Raw genomic sequence first — 14,885 nt, 5'->3', positions numbered from 1 at the left:
GCACTGAGCTCTGCTCCCCTTCCCGAGGAGCCGCGGCTCCCAGGCGCAGAACGCTTCTGCAGGGCCCCCACCGCCTGCCGAGCCGGCTCGGGGTGGGGGCAAGGCTCTCACTGGGGGAGCAGCTCAGGTGCTGGGGGCACTGGGAGCCTGCCCCATGCCTGCTGGCCACGCCGCTCTGTGCCCAGCAAGACCCGCACTCGGGCACCTGGGAGAGTCCAGCTGGCTACCGCTGCTCCGCTGGAGCACAAAGCTCCAATTCATTCACTGAGGTGCCTCCGAGGCTCCCGAGAAGAATCATCTCCTAGAAACCCGATTCATTTAAACCCTGCTGGAAGCAGCTCCGGTACCACCCAGCCACAAAGGAAACTCGCCCTCAATATAGCTTTGGCAGTACGAGTACGAGCTGGAAGACTGGCTTCCTTCTCGGTGTGCTTTGCCTTACCCTGCCGCTGCAGACGGCGAGGAATTCTCCTTGGCAGCCCTCAAAAGAGATACAGCTGCATCCGAGAAACGTGTTCCAGGGCCGAGAGTGCTTCATTTGTCTTCGGACCATAATGAGAGCAGCTCACTCTGCCTTGGGGGAAACCATAGGATTCTGGAAAATCACTGAGGACCTGATCCAAAAATCCTCTCCTAGGCAAGGCTAGTCTTCTCTCTTTGAGCTGGGCCATTAACCATTCTTATTCCCTCATTGGAAAAGGGGAGAGAACAGTGTATTCATGCATTTCATGACCTGCAGTAAGGAACTCGCCCTGTCTGGAAATAAACAGTAGGCTGGGGGCTTGGACTTGACGTGTGATTTAAATTGCTGCCAATGTTCTCGTCCTGATTTTCCATAGTAAAGCCTGGTAAAAAAAAGCAGGCCTGCTCCTTTCGGTGCATTTCCCATCTCTCACCTCCCTACCTGTCCAGGCAGAGTGCACAGGCACTCTCAGCACACATTTGCAAGTCCCCTACACAAAAGCCTTTGAGCTTTGATTCTCCCGGACTGCTGCTAACAGAGCCTGTGTCCACAGGCATCTTTGTACAGCCTGGCCAGAGAGAGAAAATCTGAGCCGAGTTTCGGGGGCAGCAATGGCAAAGGAGGGAAGCAAAAGGCACCAGCTGCCTTGCTGGGGAGGTCTCGTAAAGCCTGGTTCTGTGAGCAAGCCAGGCTGTGAATTCAAGCTGCTGCTGTGACCCATCACCAGCTGCCCGGGCTGACTGACCCTTTTGATGCCGGAGCTGAGCATGAATCAGCTCTGGGGCCAAGTGCTAAAGTCCTGCCCGAAGAGATGGAAATGAACAGCTCACCAAAAAATTGCCAGAGGACACTTCTGAGCTTACCACGCGTGGCCAGCACTTCAGAGACCCAGCAGCCGCGGGCTTGAGCGCACGAGATCCACAATCATCCTGCTCCCAGCCACCGCTGCCCTAAGTTCTGCCCGTGAGGTATTGTTGAGAAATATCCAAAATGCCAAAACACTGACCTGGTTTTGCTTCCTGGACCAGAAACTACCACCTCCCCACCACTACCCAAGTTGCCAAAGTAAGCAGCTATTGCAAATACTCAAGGTTAATATTTACATTTGGATTCAGTGCAGGAAGCATGTGTTTTCTTACTGGTCAATGGAGTGGGAGAGCTGGGACCACAGGCTGCTCAGGGGACTGGCATTATATCTCCTGTCACTGCAGCTGATGCTCAAGGTTGGACAGCAAGCAAGGTTTCAGGGTACAGCTGGATGCATTTGATGCCTCAGATGCATAGCAATGTGGCCTGCACAAGCATGGTAAACCATCTTGGAGAAAGGACATGCAGGACGTGGGCCAATCCTGATTTATCAACCACGCTGGAGCAGCCACTGCTTCCCACCCCAGGGGCTGCAGCAGCCCTGCTTATGCTCATAATTACAAGTGATCCAAGACTTCAAAGGGAACCACCCACAATATGCCATAAAGTCAGTGTGGACAAAGTAATCCAGCTAAGCAGTAAACCAGATTTTAAAAAGGTTCATCTGGATGCGGGGAAGAATGTTGTCAAACAAATGTACTCAGCTCTGGATCTGGGAGACCACATGGCAGCTCTTTGTCGAGCCTGCTACCAAAATGGAAGCATTTCACCAGAGTACCAATCCCCTCAACACCATTAGCCTGCTCATTCACTGCCCTGAAAACTGGAAACTTGGTCCTTCCAGCCTCAGCATTCCCTTCCTGGGGCAGTTTCACCCTTACGGTGCTGTGAGCTGCCTGCCACGCCACGTTTAACTCTCCAGCCCACTTTGAGTGGGGGGGAGACCAGTAGCCAAAGGGGGGTTTTGCACAGTCACAGCAGCTGGCTAACACACAGAGGCCCTTTATGGCCCTGGAGCTGACAGCAGTATTTCACCTCTCCCACATCCAAGGAGCCAAGAAGGACGGTTTCTCTCTTGTATACACATGGGCAGGAAGGAAGAGTAACTACTCCGCACCAGGACCTGCTTCACCAGTGGTAGCAATACACAAACCACGAGACCCACAGTACAAAGAGCAGTTCCTGCAGAATTGGGGCAACATTTGGAAAGACAGTCAGGCTCTGGAAGCTGGCATTTACTCATTTCTTCCAGCCTTTCCCTTCCTCCCAGCCATAGCATCCCAGGAAACGTGGCTGTAAAGAAAAAAATCGTGCCCTGCAGACAAGCAGTGCACAAGCCAGCTGCCACCTACCAAGTGCTCCAGACACTGTGAAACTCCTTTCTAAGAAAGAAACGGGACATTTGGGAACTGCAAGCTACAGGTCAGCAGTGGGGATGTGAGGTTTATCCACAAGATCTCTACATCACAGCAAAAGGCCTCTAATTGCAAGCGGACATAAGCACCAAAGCAGAGGAGGGGTTGCAGTTACTCCTAGACTCCTGGGGTCTCGCTGTTCCAGAAGAACCATGATTTCTCTGTCCTTGCTGGGCAGTGGTACATCTCTGACCTCCAAACCCTTCCTGCAGTTGAGGGGTCACATGCCAGTAAAGCTGGGAAAGGGAAAGAAATGGTCATTCTTTCAACAAGCTGTTTTTTTAAAAATAACACAATAAGGGCCTGGCAGCAGCTTGGAGCTCAGTGTTTGCAACAGCTTTGTGGTTTAGGCTGACGGCAACAAACTTGTTTTATTTCTATGCCACGGCTTGATTCTCCCTCATGTCACACACACCCCCATGCTGACACATGGTCACGGCTTTCCAGGCTGGCCCCTGTGCTCGCTAGCGTGGCCTTTCAGAAGACCACAACCAGTGTGACCAGCACCCACCAGTCCCCGGTGCCTCTCCCCACAACACGGCATAGCCACCAGGAGAGCTTACAGAACCAGACACCCAGAAAGAGGTTTATTTTGCCTTCCATGTGCATTCCTTGAAAAGAACAAGCACGCTCATGCACACTCCAAACCCGAGCGATGGTCCACAGCCACACTTGTTACCCACAGCAGCTCCCAGTGTCTTCAGCTGGCGACAGCCTCACAGCAGCCCACTGACTCAAAGCAAATACACAGGCACAGAGGTGGTCCTTGAAGAGAGGAACCAGCACCTCTGCTGGGATGAAGCTACTGAGAAACCACTTCCTCACAGATCCCCCTGCTTCTCCATACCCTCTTTCAGCACAACAGGCCAACGGTACACTGGCTTTCAGCAGCTCCACGCTGCCAGCTTTGTAACTCAGCCCATAAGCCTATTAATGTCAAAGTGCCCTTAATTCCAAGGGTTCCCATTCAAGCCTGAACCACCTGCAAGGAAAGATGTAGGTATGATGCTAACAATATGCAAAGGATCCACTATTTAATACTTCAGTTGGGCCTTGCAGCGACCATCCCTCGCCAGGGAGCACTTCAGCCTCTCAACGCTCCATCTGCACAGGTCATGATCTCAGTGGATCCACCTGGGCAGAACCAAGGCACACTTGGAGCCAGAGGGAGAACAGCATCAGCCAGGGCTCTGGCAGAAGAGAAAGATGCCGTACAAGTCTTGTAGGCACCCTACCTTCTAGGCAAGAGAAGAAAGGCTGAGGCCAAGCCAATCTTGCCACAAAAAGGACCCGAGCAGTGTTACAGAACCAGGAGCAGCAAATACAGCACTCTAGGGCACAGGTAGAAAGGATGGAAGCAAAAGATGCCGGGAGCAATCACACCCCCCACAAAAGCCAGCCCGCACCACTCTGACCCCTTCTCAGCAGCAGTACTACTAGCTGGCCAGGTTTCTCAGGACTTCTGCAAGGGCTGAGTTGGCAGCAGCATTACAACCATTTTGCTGTCTCTAGCAGTCTGCTGCCCCAGGTAGCTGCCCGAAAGGGTGGAGCTAGCAAGCTATAGACAGTACAGACAAATATTGACTTGCCTGTGGGCACAGAGACCACTACCAGAGCCGAGAATTAAATCCAGGGGCCCGAAGTCCCAGCCCTCTGCTTTTTACTCCATCACCTATCAGCAACCATGTTTCATAACTTAACGCGGCACCGCCCAGATGAACACTGCCTCTTCCTAAACTTCTTCTGCACGCTTTTCACCAGACGCTCACAAAACACGGCTCAGCACTTGTACAGCCAGTGCTGGATGGCAAGAAGAGACCCAAAAAAAAACAGAAACCAAGCAAGCCCCTGACTGCTGGTATGGTAGGAACGTGCATGAGGATAATGTGGAGTTATTACATGTTCAGGAGGTGGTTGCAGAAACCCCGCTCATGACCTGCCCGTGTTCGGTCCTGTACCAACACCAAACAAGCACTCCCTGGCCTGTAACCGATCCCATTTCTCAGCTTGAAGTGACCATCAGCTGTACGGCTGCTCCCCAGCCACCACCCGCCCCAGGATTTTTCAAAACACACTTGACTTCTAATAGCAACAAACGCTTTTTCAGATCTCCGGAAGGCTGTCTCTCCAGGAAAGGATGGGCAAGAATGAAGAACCCCCAAACCAGCTATTAAGAAACCCCTCTGCCCTGCAGCACAGGGGAGCTGGGCATGCAACTGGGCTCCCTGAGCTGGCAAACGGGCACGGAAGAGCCCATCCAGTGGGCAGCCATTGACCCCTTCTGAAACCAGGGCCGAGAAGGGGGAACCGAGAAGGGACGATGCCCCTAAGTCACACCAGCTCCCACCGCCACCGAGAAAAAAAGATTGAAGCTTTAAAACATCTTCTTAAAGAAAAGCTGGGGGAGGGAGGCACCAACAGCACACCAGATGCACCAAAGTGTCTTGTCTTTTTTTTTTTTTCAGCTCACAGCCCACAGAGATATTTTAATCAAGTTTGAAAGCTCGGCCCCGGTTTGGCGTCCCCCCTCTTCAGCACCTCTAGCATCGGTTACAGAGCCTGCCGAGGCAAGATGCTTGAAGGTAGCGGGTTTCTGCTGCTGGCACCGGAGCGCTCTCCCCCAAAGGGGGTAACGGGGAGAACCGGAGCAGGCTGCGGGCCGGTGCCCGGGCTGGGGCACAGGCTGCTCGTAGCCACCGAGCCCGCTCAGCTCGCCCCAGCCGGGGCCGGAGGAAGCGTGTCCGGGAGCCGCGGGTGCCCCGGGTGGGGGTGTGGAGGGGGGGGAGCAGAGAGCGGCCGTCGTCGGGGAACCCGCACCGGGGCGGCTCTGGGCCCTTACCTGCGGGAGGTCATGGCTCCGCGGAGCTCCGCGCCGAATGCCCGCACCGGCGGGACGCCTGGGCCCCGGCCCGGCGGGGAAACCCCTCCCTGTGACGTAGGGGAATCCCCGCCCTCCGCCCCGCCCCGCCCGAGCTGCCGGGTTTAGGGATGGGGGGGGGGGGGGGGGGGGGGGGGAGCGCCCCGGTTCCCGGCCGTGCCGCTCCACATCGGGCAGCCGGGACGTGACTCCTCTGGGCAGCCCGGAGCAGAGCGCCCGGGTCCGGGGGGTCCTGGTCCAGAGAACCTGGTCTGGGGGGTCCTGGTCTGGGGGGTTCAGGTCCGGGGGGGTCCTGGTCTGGAGGTTCTGGTCCAGGGAACCTGGTCTGGGGGTCCTGGTCTTGGGGGTTCTGGTCTGGGGGGGGTCCTGGTCGGGAGGTTCTGGTCCAGGGAACCTGATCTGGGGGTTCTGGTCTGGGAGGTTCTGGTCCTGGGGGGGTTCTGGTCCAGGGATCCTGGTCCAGGAAATCTGGTCTGGGGACATCCTGGTCCAGGGTGTCCTGGCCTGGGGGAGTCCTGGCCTGGGAGGGTCCTGGTCTGGGGAACCTGATCTGGGGATCCCGGTCCGGGGCATCCTGGTCCAGGGGACCTGGTCTCGGGAACCTCATCCAGGTTCTGGTCCACGGATCCTGGTCCCGAGAACCTGGTCTGGGGGTTCTGGTCCAGGGAACCTGGTCCAGGGGTCCTGGTCTGTGGAACTTCATCCAGGAGTCCTGGTCCAGGGGTCATGGTCTGGGGGGTCCTGGTCCTGGCAGACACAGTGCTGAGCCCCCAGCAAGCAACACACAGCCTCCCCTCTGCCCCTCCACCCTGCAGCCATTGGCCTTCTGGTTGCCAGTGCTCCTTCACCCCCCCAGGCTGGCAAGCATGTTCTCAGTGCGTGGCATGTCCACGCTCCTCACCAGCCGGTTCCACAGCACCCCAGTATCACCAGCACACGAGAATCCACGCCAGCAGCAATTTCAGATGGCACTCAGCACCCAAACACTATTGAAGGTGTAGATTTTGGTGTTGAGTCCACAAAGACTTGAGAATCATGTTACCGAGAGAGCAAAGCAAGGCACCAGGCACTGAGCATCCGAGTCTGGCAAGGCTCGGCCACGTTTGCTGTTATCCCTAAATGCCCCCAGCTCAGGGGCTGCTTTGGAGTGAGGAGGGCACAATGTCCCCAGAGCGGGTTCCCCGCTCTCACCCCAATGCCTATGCTGAGACAGTGACACCCATATCTCACCCGGTGACTCTGGTGAGATGGTGACACCCAAATCTTCCACTGGGGTAAGCTGGGGTCAGGTGTGCTATAGGCATGCTATACGCTTTAGACAAACAGAGCACATTTTGCCATCTGAATTGTAAATTCAGAGGCCTTTAACAAACTCATGTCAAATATATGCTGCTTCGCATAAAAGTCAGAAATTAACCCAAAGAAATGCCCTGAATCTGGCACCTTTCATGAATGCTGGGTGAGAAAACAAAGCCAGCTGTCCAAGAGAGAGAAAAAGCCAGGGTACAGCCAGCAAGCACCCCCCCAGTCTACCCGTAGTGTCAAAAATAGCAGTTTTATAACTATAATAAGACTCAGCGAATTCCATGTCTATTCGGGGAATACCCAGAGAGCTGGCAGCAGGAGCCAGCTCATTTCTCAGCAAGGAGGACTGGCGGGTCGCATAGCTTTTCTGCATGCCACTGGATTGCTCATGGGGCAACGAGGACCACAGAGGCCAAATAGCAACCCTGATAACAATGACCCCTGTCCTCTCCTTCCTCATTTCCCCTGCCATTGAGGCTCCTCATTACTGGGACCTTCTTTCATAGCACTGAGACTTCATTGTGAGAGACCAAACTGGGATTTCTGTGTATGCCTGTCTCATATGGCGAAGGGGAACAAGACCATTTCTCAGGGCAATGCACATGGCCGGGGAGGGGACTGCTGTTCAGCTTCTTGGTTAAAAACAGATCAAAAAGAAACCCCCTAGAACAGATCTCCCCCTTGTTGTAAGATACTGGTTTTTAGACCATGCAACCAGGGTGCAGATAACTGGTGAATATGGTCTCCTCTTGCGACATCTTAGCCCTCCTGTGTCCTGGCCATTGGAATGCTTTGATCCCATGGAAATACCAAGCAGAGAAATCCAGACTCTGCAGCCAGAACACCCCATTTTGTGGGTGTTGGGCTGGTGCCAGCCCCTCAGGGGACCTGCTGCAACAGGAACGCACCATGACCATAGCGGAGGTGCCAGATGTCTGGGTGACCCCATCTGCTCTCCAACCTGCTCTGTCTCAGCTGGTGGCTGGCTGGGAGAGGCTTTAATGGTGGCCAGGCCCTACCCTGCTATGCTTGCCCCAGCCAGGGCAGATTTTTCGGGCTGCCAGGTAGTTGCTGGGGGCACCTCTTCTGCTGTGTGGCCCAGCAATGGGGGAGCAGCCCGGCTCCTGTGTGCCCGGCATAGCTGGCTCAGAGAGCAGAAGATGGGTTTCAGCAACCAGCTCAGGGGCTCTGGGGTCTGATGTTCCTCCCCAGCCCTGAGACATTTCCTGCTGCAGGCAGAGGAGAGCATATTTTTAGCTCTGATCTATATGTTCTCCTAGGAGTATGTACAGGGGTGGGAGAGCGGCTGGAAATGCCACATACGAATAACCCGGACGATACTGGCAGCATGGCTAGAAGCAAAGAAAAGAGAACACTCTCAGGGAGGCATAATGTTTGTCTTGCAATTACAGAGTGTGTGCCTGGGCTGGGGAAATCCCAGGGGACAGGGCAGAAGGTCCCCAGTGAGAATAGGGTTGACGTGCCACCAAAATGTGGCTGCTGCTGGAGGGGGGGAAGCAGTGACACAGGACAGGAGGCTCGGGGGGAAAACTCATCAGGAGCCTTTGTGTCCAGGCTGATCTCTGGGTTAAGACTCTCTATGGAAAGTGTCTCTGAAGATGTTAAGTTCTGGGAACAACGCCCCCAGGTGCCTTATCTGCCGTGAGGACAGCTATAAAGATCCCATTTCAGCAGCATCAGTCATCCAGAGGACGCCCACTGCTACTCAAAGTCACATATCATTTCCCTCCTGACCTGTTCACTGATATAAGTGCAGATTTGCACGCTTGCTCTCTCATGTGCAGGCTGGAATGGCGTAGCTGGGTACCAGGACACAGCCACATCACACAGCTCTCCAACAGCCGGTGCTGGGAATGCAGAGGAAGCAACTGGGTTTCCAGTCTGACGGAAGGGGATTCCCCCAGGTGCAATTTGGTCAGACACTGTGAACTGGTCCCATTCCCTCAGGTCCACATTTTGCTATGAAACAGCCAGGACCCTCTTGTTACATCCACCTGAGAGACAGCAGCTTAGGCAGCCCAGCACCACTGCGTGTGCTCAGCTTTGGGAAGATGCTTTAACTCCTGACCACAGCTGCAAAAGCTCCATAAACCCCTAAATTCAGGGCACCTAAATAGCCCTGAACGGCAGACACTGTGACAGGCTCCTTTGATGAAGAGCCAGAAAGACCGTGTTCATGGGCCAAGCTGTCTACTTACAAACATTGCAGCCTCTTTTCTCTCTGAATAATCACGTTTTCCCAGCCAGAGACACAAAGATACATCACAGAGCAGGGTAATGGATCATTAGGCTGCTTTGGCAGGCAAGGAGAGTACAGTGCAGGGAGTGGAAGCGACCAGCCTGAGGCACAGGCTGCGTCAGCAGCAGAGCAGGGCAAGGAATCCATGGCTCCTGCTCCCCATCACAATCACACACGCTGAAAAAAAAAAAAAAAAAAGAAAAAAAAAAAAAAGAAAAAATGAGGCCAAGCAGCCATGGAGCTGAGGAGTCCAGATCTACTAACAGCCGCTACCCCAGGCTGCAGGGGAATGGGATGTTGGCCACCACTAGCACCCAGCAGAGGTTTAGGTCTGGTCTGCCACATTCCAGAAGGACTAGCCCCCACCAGCCGGGCTACCAGCAGCACCCTCAGGCGCAAGCAAGCTAACCAGTCTCTCACTTCACAGCTAAGCACTCGGGAAGCGGGCAACCACACAAGGGGACCCACCAGATCGAAATCCCATGGGACAGCACTGTGAGAGCATTCACACCATGGCTAAAGCAACACACCCACTGCCCTTCACTTCTGTCCCCCACCAGCCTCCCCCCCATCCTGCTGAAGCCTCAACTCAGTGGTTTAAGAACGGAATAAGCTGCTTTTAGCCCCGGAGTGAAGCTCCTTGGCACTGAGAGGCTACAACCGGCCGTCAGGGCTAGCTGTTCCCAGAGGCTAGGGGTGCCAGAGCAAGCTGAGGATGGGTAAGACCATCCAACCCCATCTGCCTTCTCCTTCTGGAAGAGATTTCTGTTTGCCTTCGCTCCCAGCAAGTGCAGGCTGGGCAGTTGGGCTCGATGCGCACACGGCGTGTTCCTGAGAGCTCTGAGCTCTCACAGCTCGGGCTGCCAGAAAGTGTGGCCAGGCCATTCCCCTGAGTCATGCTTGCTGCCTGCCCAAGCGTGCTCCCAGTGTGGCTCCTCTCCTTCTTTCCTTCCTCTTTCCCCTCACAATGGGTTTTTCTAGCCTGTTGTAAAAAAAAAAAGAACCCGTCCAGCTGCCAGAGCTCAGCTTTTCCTTTTGGCCAAGACAACGATAGCTTTTTCTCCTACTGCTTTGCAGCAAGCTGGCAAACCGCCTCTGAAAGAGGTACTGACTTTGCAAGTCCATGCCTGTCGTGGCATAATAAGGTCATTGTCAAGAAGACGCTGCACCAGGAGGCTGATCTGGAGCAAAACATGGCCCCAGTTGTGAGTTGTGCAACCCCTGTGGCTGTTCAGACATTGGCCTCATTGTTTCCCATTGCGAGTCTTCGGCGTCTCGTTGTCCATTGAAAAGCCGGTTCCTGCTGAGCCGGTGCAGGCACCGATGAAATGTGCAGCATTGCTGGATAGCAAAACAACCCCGTTTGCTAAATTAGCTGCCTCCTGACTGGCAGGAAACCCGCGTTCTTTTCCCACTTCACACCACTTGAATGAACGTGAGCTCTTGATTGAACAAAATTCTCCACCTCCCACCTTCTTTTCTGGCAGAAGCTGCAGAAATCCGAGAGCCAGGTGGAAAGGCCCCATTCGGAAGACCTGTTTAGAGCAGGAACTTAGATGTTGGTACATCTCAAACCACATCCTGCTTGCGTGCTTGCGGCTGACTTCCAAGGCTCCTCACTTACAGAGGGTAAAACCCAGAGGAAACTGCTGCCATCGTCGAGAAGCAGGCCACAGAAGCATCACTTCAGCCTTGCTGACATGGTGTGATGTCAATGGGATGCAAAGCCTCTTCTGAAAATGCTACCTGAGAAGAGGTGATAAAGGTGTGCACGGCAAAGAAGGAAAAGCTAGTAGATACTTGAATAGGTGAAACCATTCGGCGTGCGATCAGATGGCCACAGAGCAGGGGATGTAAAGACAGGAGTCCTCCTCCTGCAAATACTGGGTGGAGAGGATTGAGGTCGGCGTTCATAAAGAGGCTGTGTTTAGAAGACACAGCAGATACCTGCATGATCCACTCGGGTTCTAAGGACAATAGAAATGGAGATGCTGGTTTGACTTCCCACAGTATCTGCCCAGGAGATGGACATACACCAGCGAGCAAGCGTGAGGCAGACAGTACAAAAAGAATAAAAAAGCAAAAGGCCCCTTAAAAACATATTTAATAGTTTTCCAACTTTATTTCATGGTGATTGACAAAAGACACAAGTTAGTAATGGTTATATCATGCTGCTCCTCTACTGCGCATTGCCCTTCAGAATTCATACAGCAGTTCACAATGGTCATTAATTTACCCTATAAATGAAGCCACATGGACATATTTTTTTTAAAAAAGAAAAAAACCCAGGAAAACAAAAACAAAAAACAAAACCCCCAAACCTCAATGTCTTTTTTTTGTACATACATGTTATAAATGCTATTAAAAATAAAGCCGAAGTTAAGTGCACAGCCCCTAGGGAGCACTGCTGAATCTGACCTTGGTTCAAGATGCTTGACGAGGACGCAAGGTCCTGTTTTAAGGCATTTCCAAGCCCCAGCAAAAGCAGACAGAGTTTTTGTTTTTGTTTAGTTGTTTGTTGGTTTTTGTTTTTTTTTTTTTTTTTTTTTTTTGCAGTGACCCTGGCTTCATTTCAGTGGCATTTTTGAAAATTAGCAGCTTCCTCTGCGCATGCCCCTCTCCCTCTGGAGTTGGCACATCCAGCCCTCTGTCTCGGCCAACGCAGGTCTCAAAACACAGAGCGAGGGTCTCGCCCTTCCCTCCCATCCCACCCCCTCCTGCAGTCCGAGCTAGCCCCTGTCTATCTACACCTTGGGATCAAAAATACAGCAGTCCATCCCTTTCACAACACAGTCACAGTACTCCCCACCAGGAACCACAATTTATATACAGTAGCCACTTAAAATGTGGTATAGCCACACACACACACACACACACACACACACACAGAGCGGGGTCTCCATCCACAGCGGGCGCAGCCCCCCGTGAAATATTTAACCACTGGATTTTTAGAGGAATGTCAATAGATTAGGCATAGATTGGGGGGGGAGGGATAGATTTAATTGGAGAAAAAAAAAAAAGAAAAAAAAACAAACAAAAAGAAAAAGGAAACCCAAGTGGTTTTACACTACGTTCTTCCCCTTTGTTACATCTGTGTTCACAGCTCACCCTGAGAAAAGTAACTTGACTTTTCATGGCTCAAAAGTTAGTGCCAAGAAACAACATTTTTAAGCAGTGCACTACTTTGTATAGGTACACTACAAGGTGTGCTAGAAACTTAGGGTAAAACTGCAAAATGACGGCACCCTGGCTATTAATTAACATTTGATACCCGGCGGGATCCTTCAGATTAATTCTGTGCACTTGATAAAGCTGGTTTGACATAGAACAATGCCAGGTGCCATCTCAGGGTGGGAAAGGGACACAGTTGTGTCCCACTGGTGAAAAGGGACATAGGTGCTACACAGCATCAGTAAATTCTTCCCCTGCAGAAGGAACCTGAACGGAGTGGGTCATTTCTTTCACAGCTGCAATCCGTTTGTTCTTCTCCTGCTTACAGGAGAGTCAGTGTTCGCATGCAAATGTGTGCTGGCTGACAAGACAATGCAAACACGCATACATTCACTCAAAACCACACATACTGGCTTTGCAATTGGCACCACACTACTTGCTTTCAAGATTTGCATGGAGGAAGAAAAATACTTAAAAAACCACCTCCCAAACACTACTGCCTCGACAGCTGGCTCGCGCCCTGTTCCCGTTTCCTTCGAAGCTATTGCTGCTGGGCTGGCAGTTTCCAGAGGAGCTTTGATCACGGTGTGGAAGACCCTGCATTGCACTGGGCATTGCAAAAAACTGAAGTCAAAGGTAAAACTCCAATTACTCTTCATGAGAGAGGCTCTAAAACCAGCTCTAGAGATTCACATGCTGGCCAGCTGCAAGCATCCTCATGGTAGAGAGAGGGCAAGTCATGCCCGGAGGCTGGAAAATAGACATGGGTCATGGAAGGATGCATCCAACAGATTTTTTTTTTTTTTTTTTAAAGTGAAAAGGGACGCAGTCCCCGTGCCCTCGCAGCCCGTTGGGCAGTGCTGGAAGGGGAGAGCACTTCCAGCTCTTGAAGACGTGCTGCAAGTTCTCACTGGTGCACGGGAGGGCAACGCTTGGTACACAGAAGCTCTTGGGAAGAGCAGCCAGGGCAAGCAGGTGGTTAGGACATGTCTGGATAAACACAAAGCGTGGAAATGAGGTTTCACAGCTGCTTCTGCACATGTCCAAGAGGAGGAGGAGGAGAGCAAACAGAGAAATCAATATTTCCCCCACAGCACCTCCTAGTCCAGCAAACAGTCATAAGACAACCAAAGAGCAATGCTTTTCTGCCTGCTCAGAGCAGACCTTGGTCTCTCTTCCAGTGCATGGCATCCCTGATTTTAACAGAGCATAAAGGAGAAAAGCACTTGAGATTCTTACACACATAAATTATAGTGAGAGGAAGGGGGGGGAGGAGGGAGATAGGGTGAACACAGGGCAGGAGAAGGCTTAGCAGAGCCAGGCCCCAAAGCAGGGAGGTAATTCCCGCTTCTCTGATGGCCGCTTCCCTGCTCAGCCAGCACTGCGGAGGGGACTTCGGGGCCAGGCTTGAGATGGGAAGGCAGTGAATCCACGAAGGCCACGCGTCTCGCCAGCACCAGCATCCTTTCCCCCACGGGCGTGAACAACAACCCAAGAACACAAGTAAGGAGGGGGAAAAATAACCCAAAAAGAAGCTTCAAGTATGAATAAGATTTACAATGCAGGTGCAATGGGGAAGTTCTTCTGTCACTTCTTGGAGACTTGGTTCAAGGTTTGTTCTTTGTTGCTGCTGTTTGATTAGAGTCTGACTGACCTGGATAGACTGCAACCGAACAAATAACCCAAAAGAAAAGGTGTTTCCTCCCCTCCCTTTCCCCCCTCCCCCCAAAATATAAAAAGCAATAAGTTTACAAAAATAGAAAATAATTACAGCAATAGGCAGGAGGGAGGGAAGGAGAAGGAAGGGTCCCTGGGGGTCTATTTGGCTGAGCAGTGTAATATCGTGGGGTTGTTTAAAGCGTCCTCCACCAGATGCAGTTCTTGGCGGTCGACAATCACGTCCCTTATGCAGCCAATAAAGCCAGTGCTGTAGGCCTTGGGCAGCTTGTGAGCCACGCTCAGCTTCTCCATTCCCCCTGCAAGAGACAGCGCAGAAGGTCGGCTGGGAGGGCACAGGACACTGCCGTGTGGGCCAGCAGCCTGCCCCAGTGCCAGCACTGCTGGGGACACCCTCCTCAACAGCAGGCGAAACCCTCCTTCCTGGCCAGTATTGATTTCCACTTCAATCAGAGAAATGCTGGTTCCAACCAGTACATAAAGGTTTCCTGAAGACGCTTAAAATGGTAACTTGCGTTCTGAAATACTGTTTCAACTTAAAAATACTTAATTTCCTTGCAGGGTGGTCCCAAATTCAAACGAAATTTTATTTCAGTTACTGAAACGTCAACTATGGCTCATTCCAGGCCCCAAAATAATGAAAGGCTGATTGCAAAAAAACCCTTTGGAAAAGCCAGTGGGGAAGGCAGGCAAAAATTTATCATTATGGAATTATGGAAAAATTCTGCTTTCCACGTGACTTCTAGGTTGGTTTCAGAATGAGAGATGGTGTCTGGAATACTGTCTTTAAAGAGGGAAGGCCACATTTTTGAGTATGAACTCTTTGTAAATCAGGTTAGACCTGAAACT

At 52.3% G+C, this 14,885-nt stretch overlaps 3 protein-coding genes across 9 annotated transcripts in view; all 3 read right to left on the bottom strand.

Annotated features, from left to right (window-relative positions):
• LOC104368318 (tyrosine-protein phosphatase non-receptor type 11) overlaps positions 1 to 5,613 on the bottom strand; it is a 56,203-nt gene extending 50,590 nt beyond the window's left edge. The window contains exon 1 of the mRNA XM_042794741.1: positions 5,585 to 5,613. Within this exon, the coding sequence (XP_042650675.1) occupies positions 5,585 to 5,598 (14 nt within the window). The 5' untranslated portion in view covers positions 5,599 to 5,613. The remainder of the gene's footprint in view (positions 1 to 5,584) is intronic.
• A 285-nt stretch (positions 5,614 to 5,898) lies between these two features.
• Positions 5,899 to 6,351, bottom strand: LOC122153624 (proline-rich protein HaeIII subfamily 1-like). Its single transcript, XM_042794229.1, has one exon. The coding sequence runs from the start codon at positions 6,349 to 6,351 to the stop codon at positions 5,899 to 5,901; it is 453 nt and encodes a 150-aa protein (XP_042650163.1).
• A 4,939-nt stretch (positions 6,352 to 11,290) lies between these two features.
• Positions 11,291 to 14,885, bottom strand: part of AGRN (agrin) — a 120,710-nt gene continuing 117,115 nt past the window's right edge. For all 7 annotated transcript variants that reach the window (XM_033007553.2, XM_033007554.2, XM_033007555.2 and 4 more), the window contains one exon: positions 11,291 to 14,335. In XM_033007553.2, the coding sequence (XP_032863444.2) occupies positions 14,178 to 14,335 (158 nt within the window). In that variant the 3' untranslated portion in view covers positions 11,291 to 14,177. The remainder of the gene's footprint in view (positions 14,336 to 14,885) is intronic.

The sequence above is a fragment of the Tyto alba genome, unplaced genomic scaffold, assembly GCF_018691265.1.
Source record: "Tyto alba isolate M040663 unplaced genomic scaffold, T.alba_DEE_v4.0 Super-Scaffold_20000042, whole genome shotgun sequence".
NCBI classification, from domain to species: Eukaryota; Metazoa; Chordata; class Aves; order Strigiformes; family Tytonidae; genus Tyto; species Tyto alba.
The sequence above is the reverse complement of the archived record's forward strand: the minus strand, read 5'-3'. Positions and strand labels throughout refer to the sequence as shown.

Coding starts and splice junctions, on each gene's coding strand:
- LOC122153624 (XM_042794229.1), bottom strand. CDS start 6,351: ATGACCCCTGGACCAGGACTCCTGGATGAAGTTCCACAGACCAGGACC.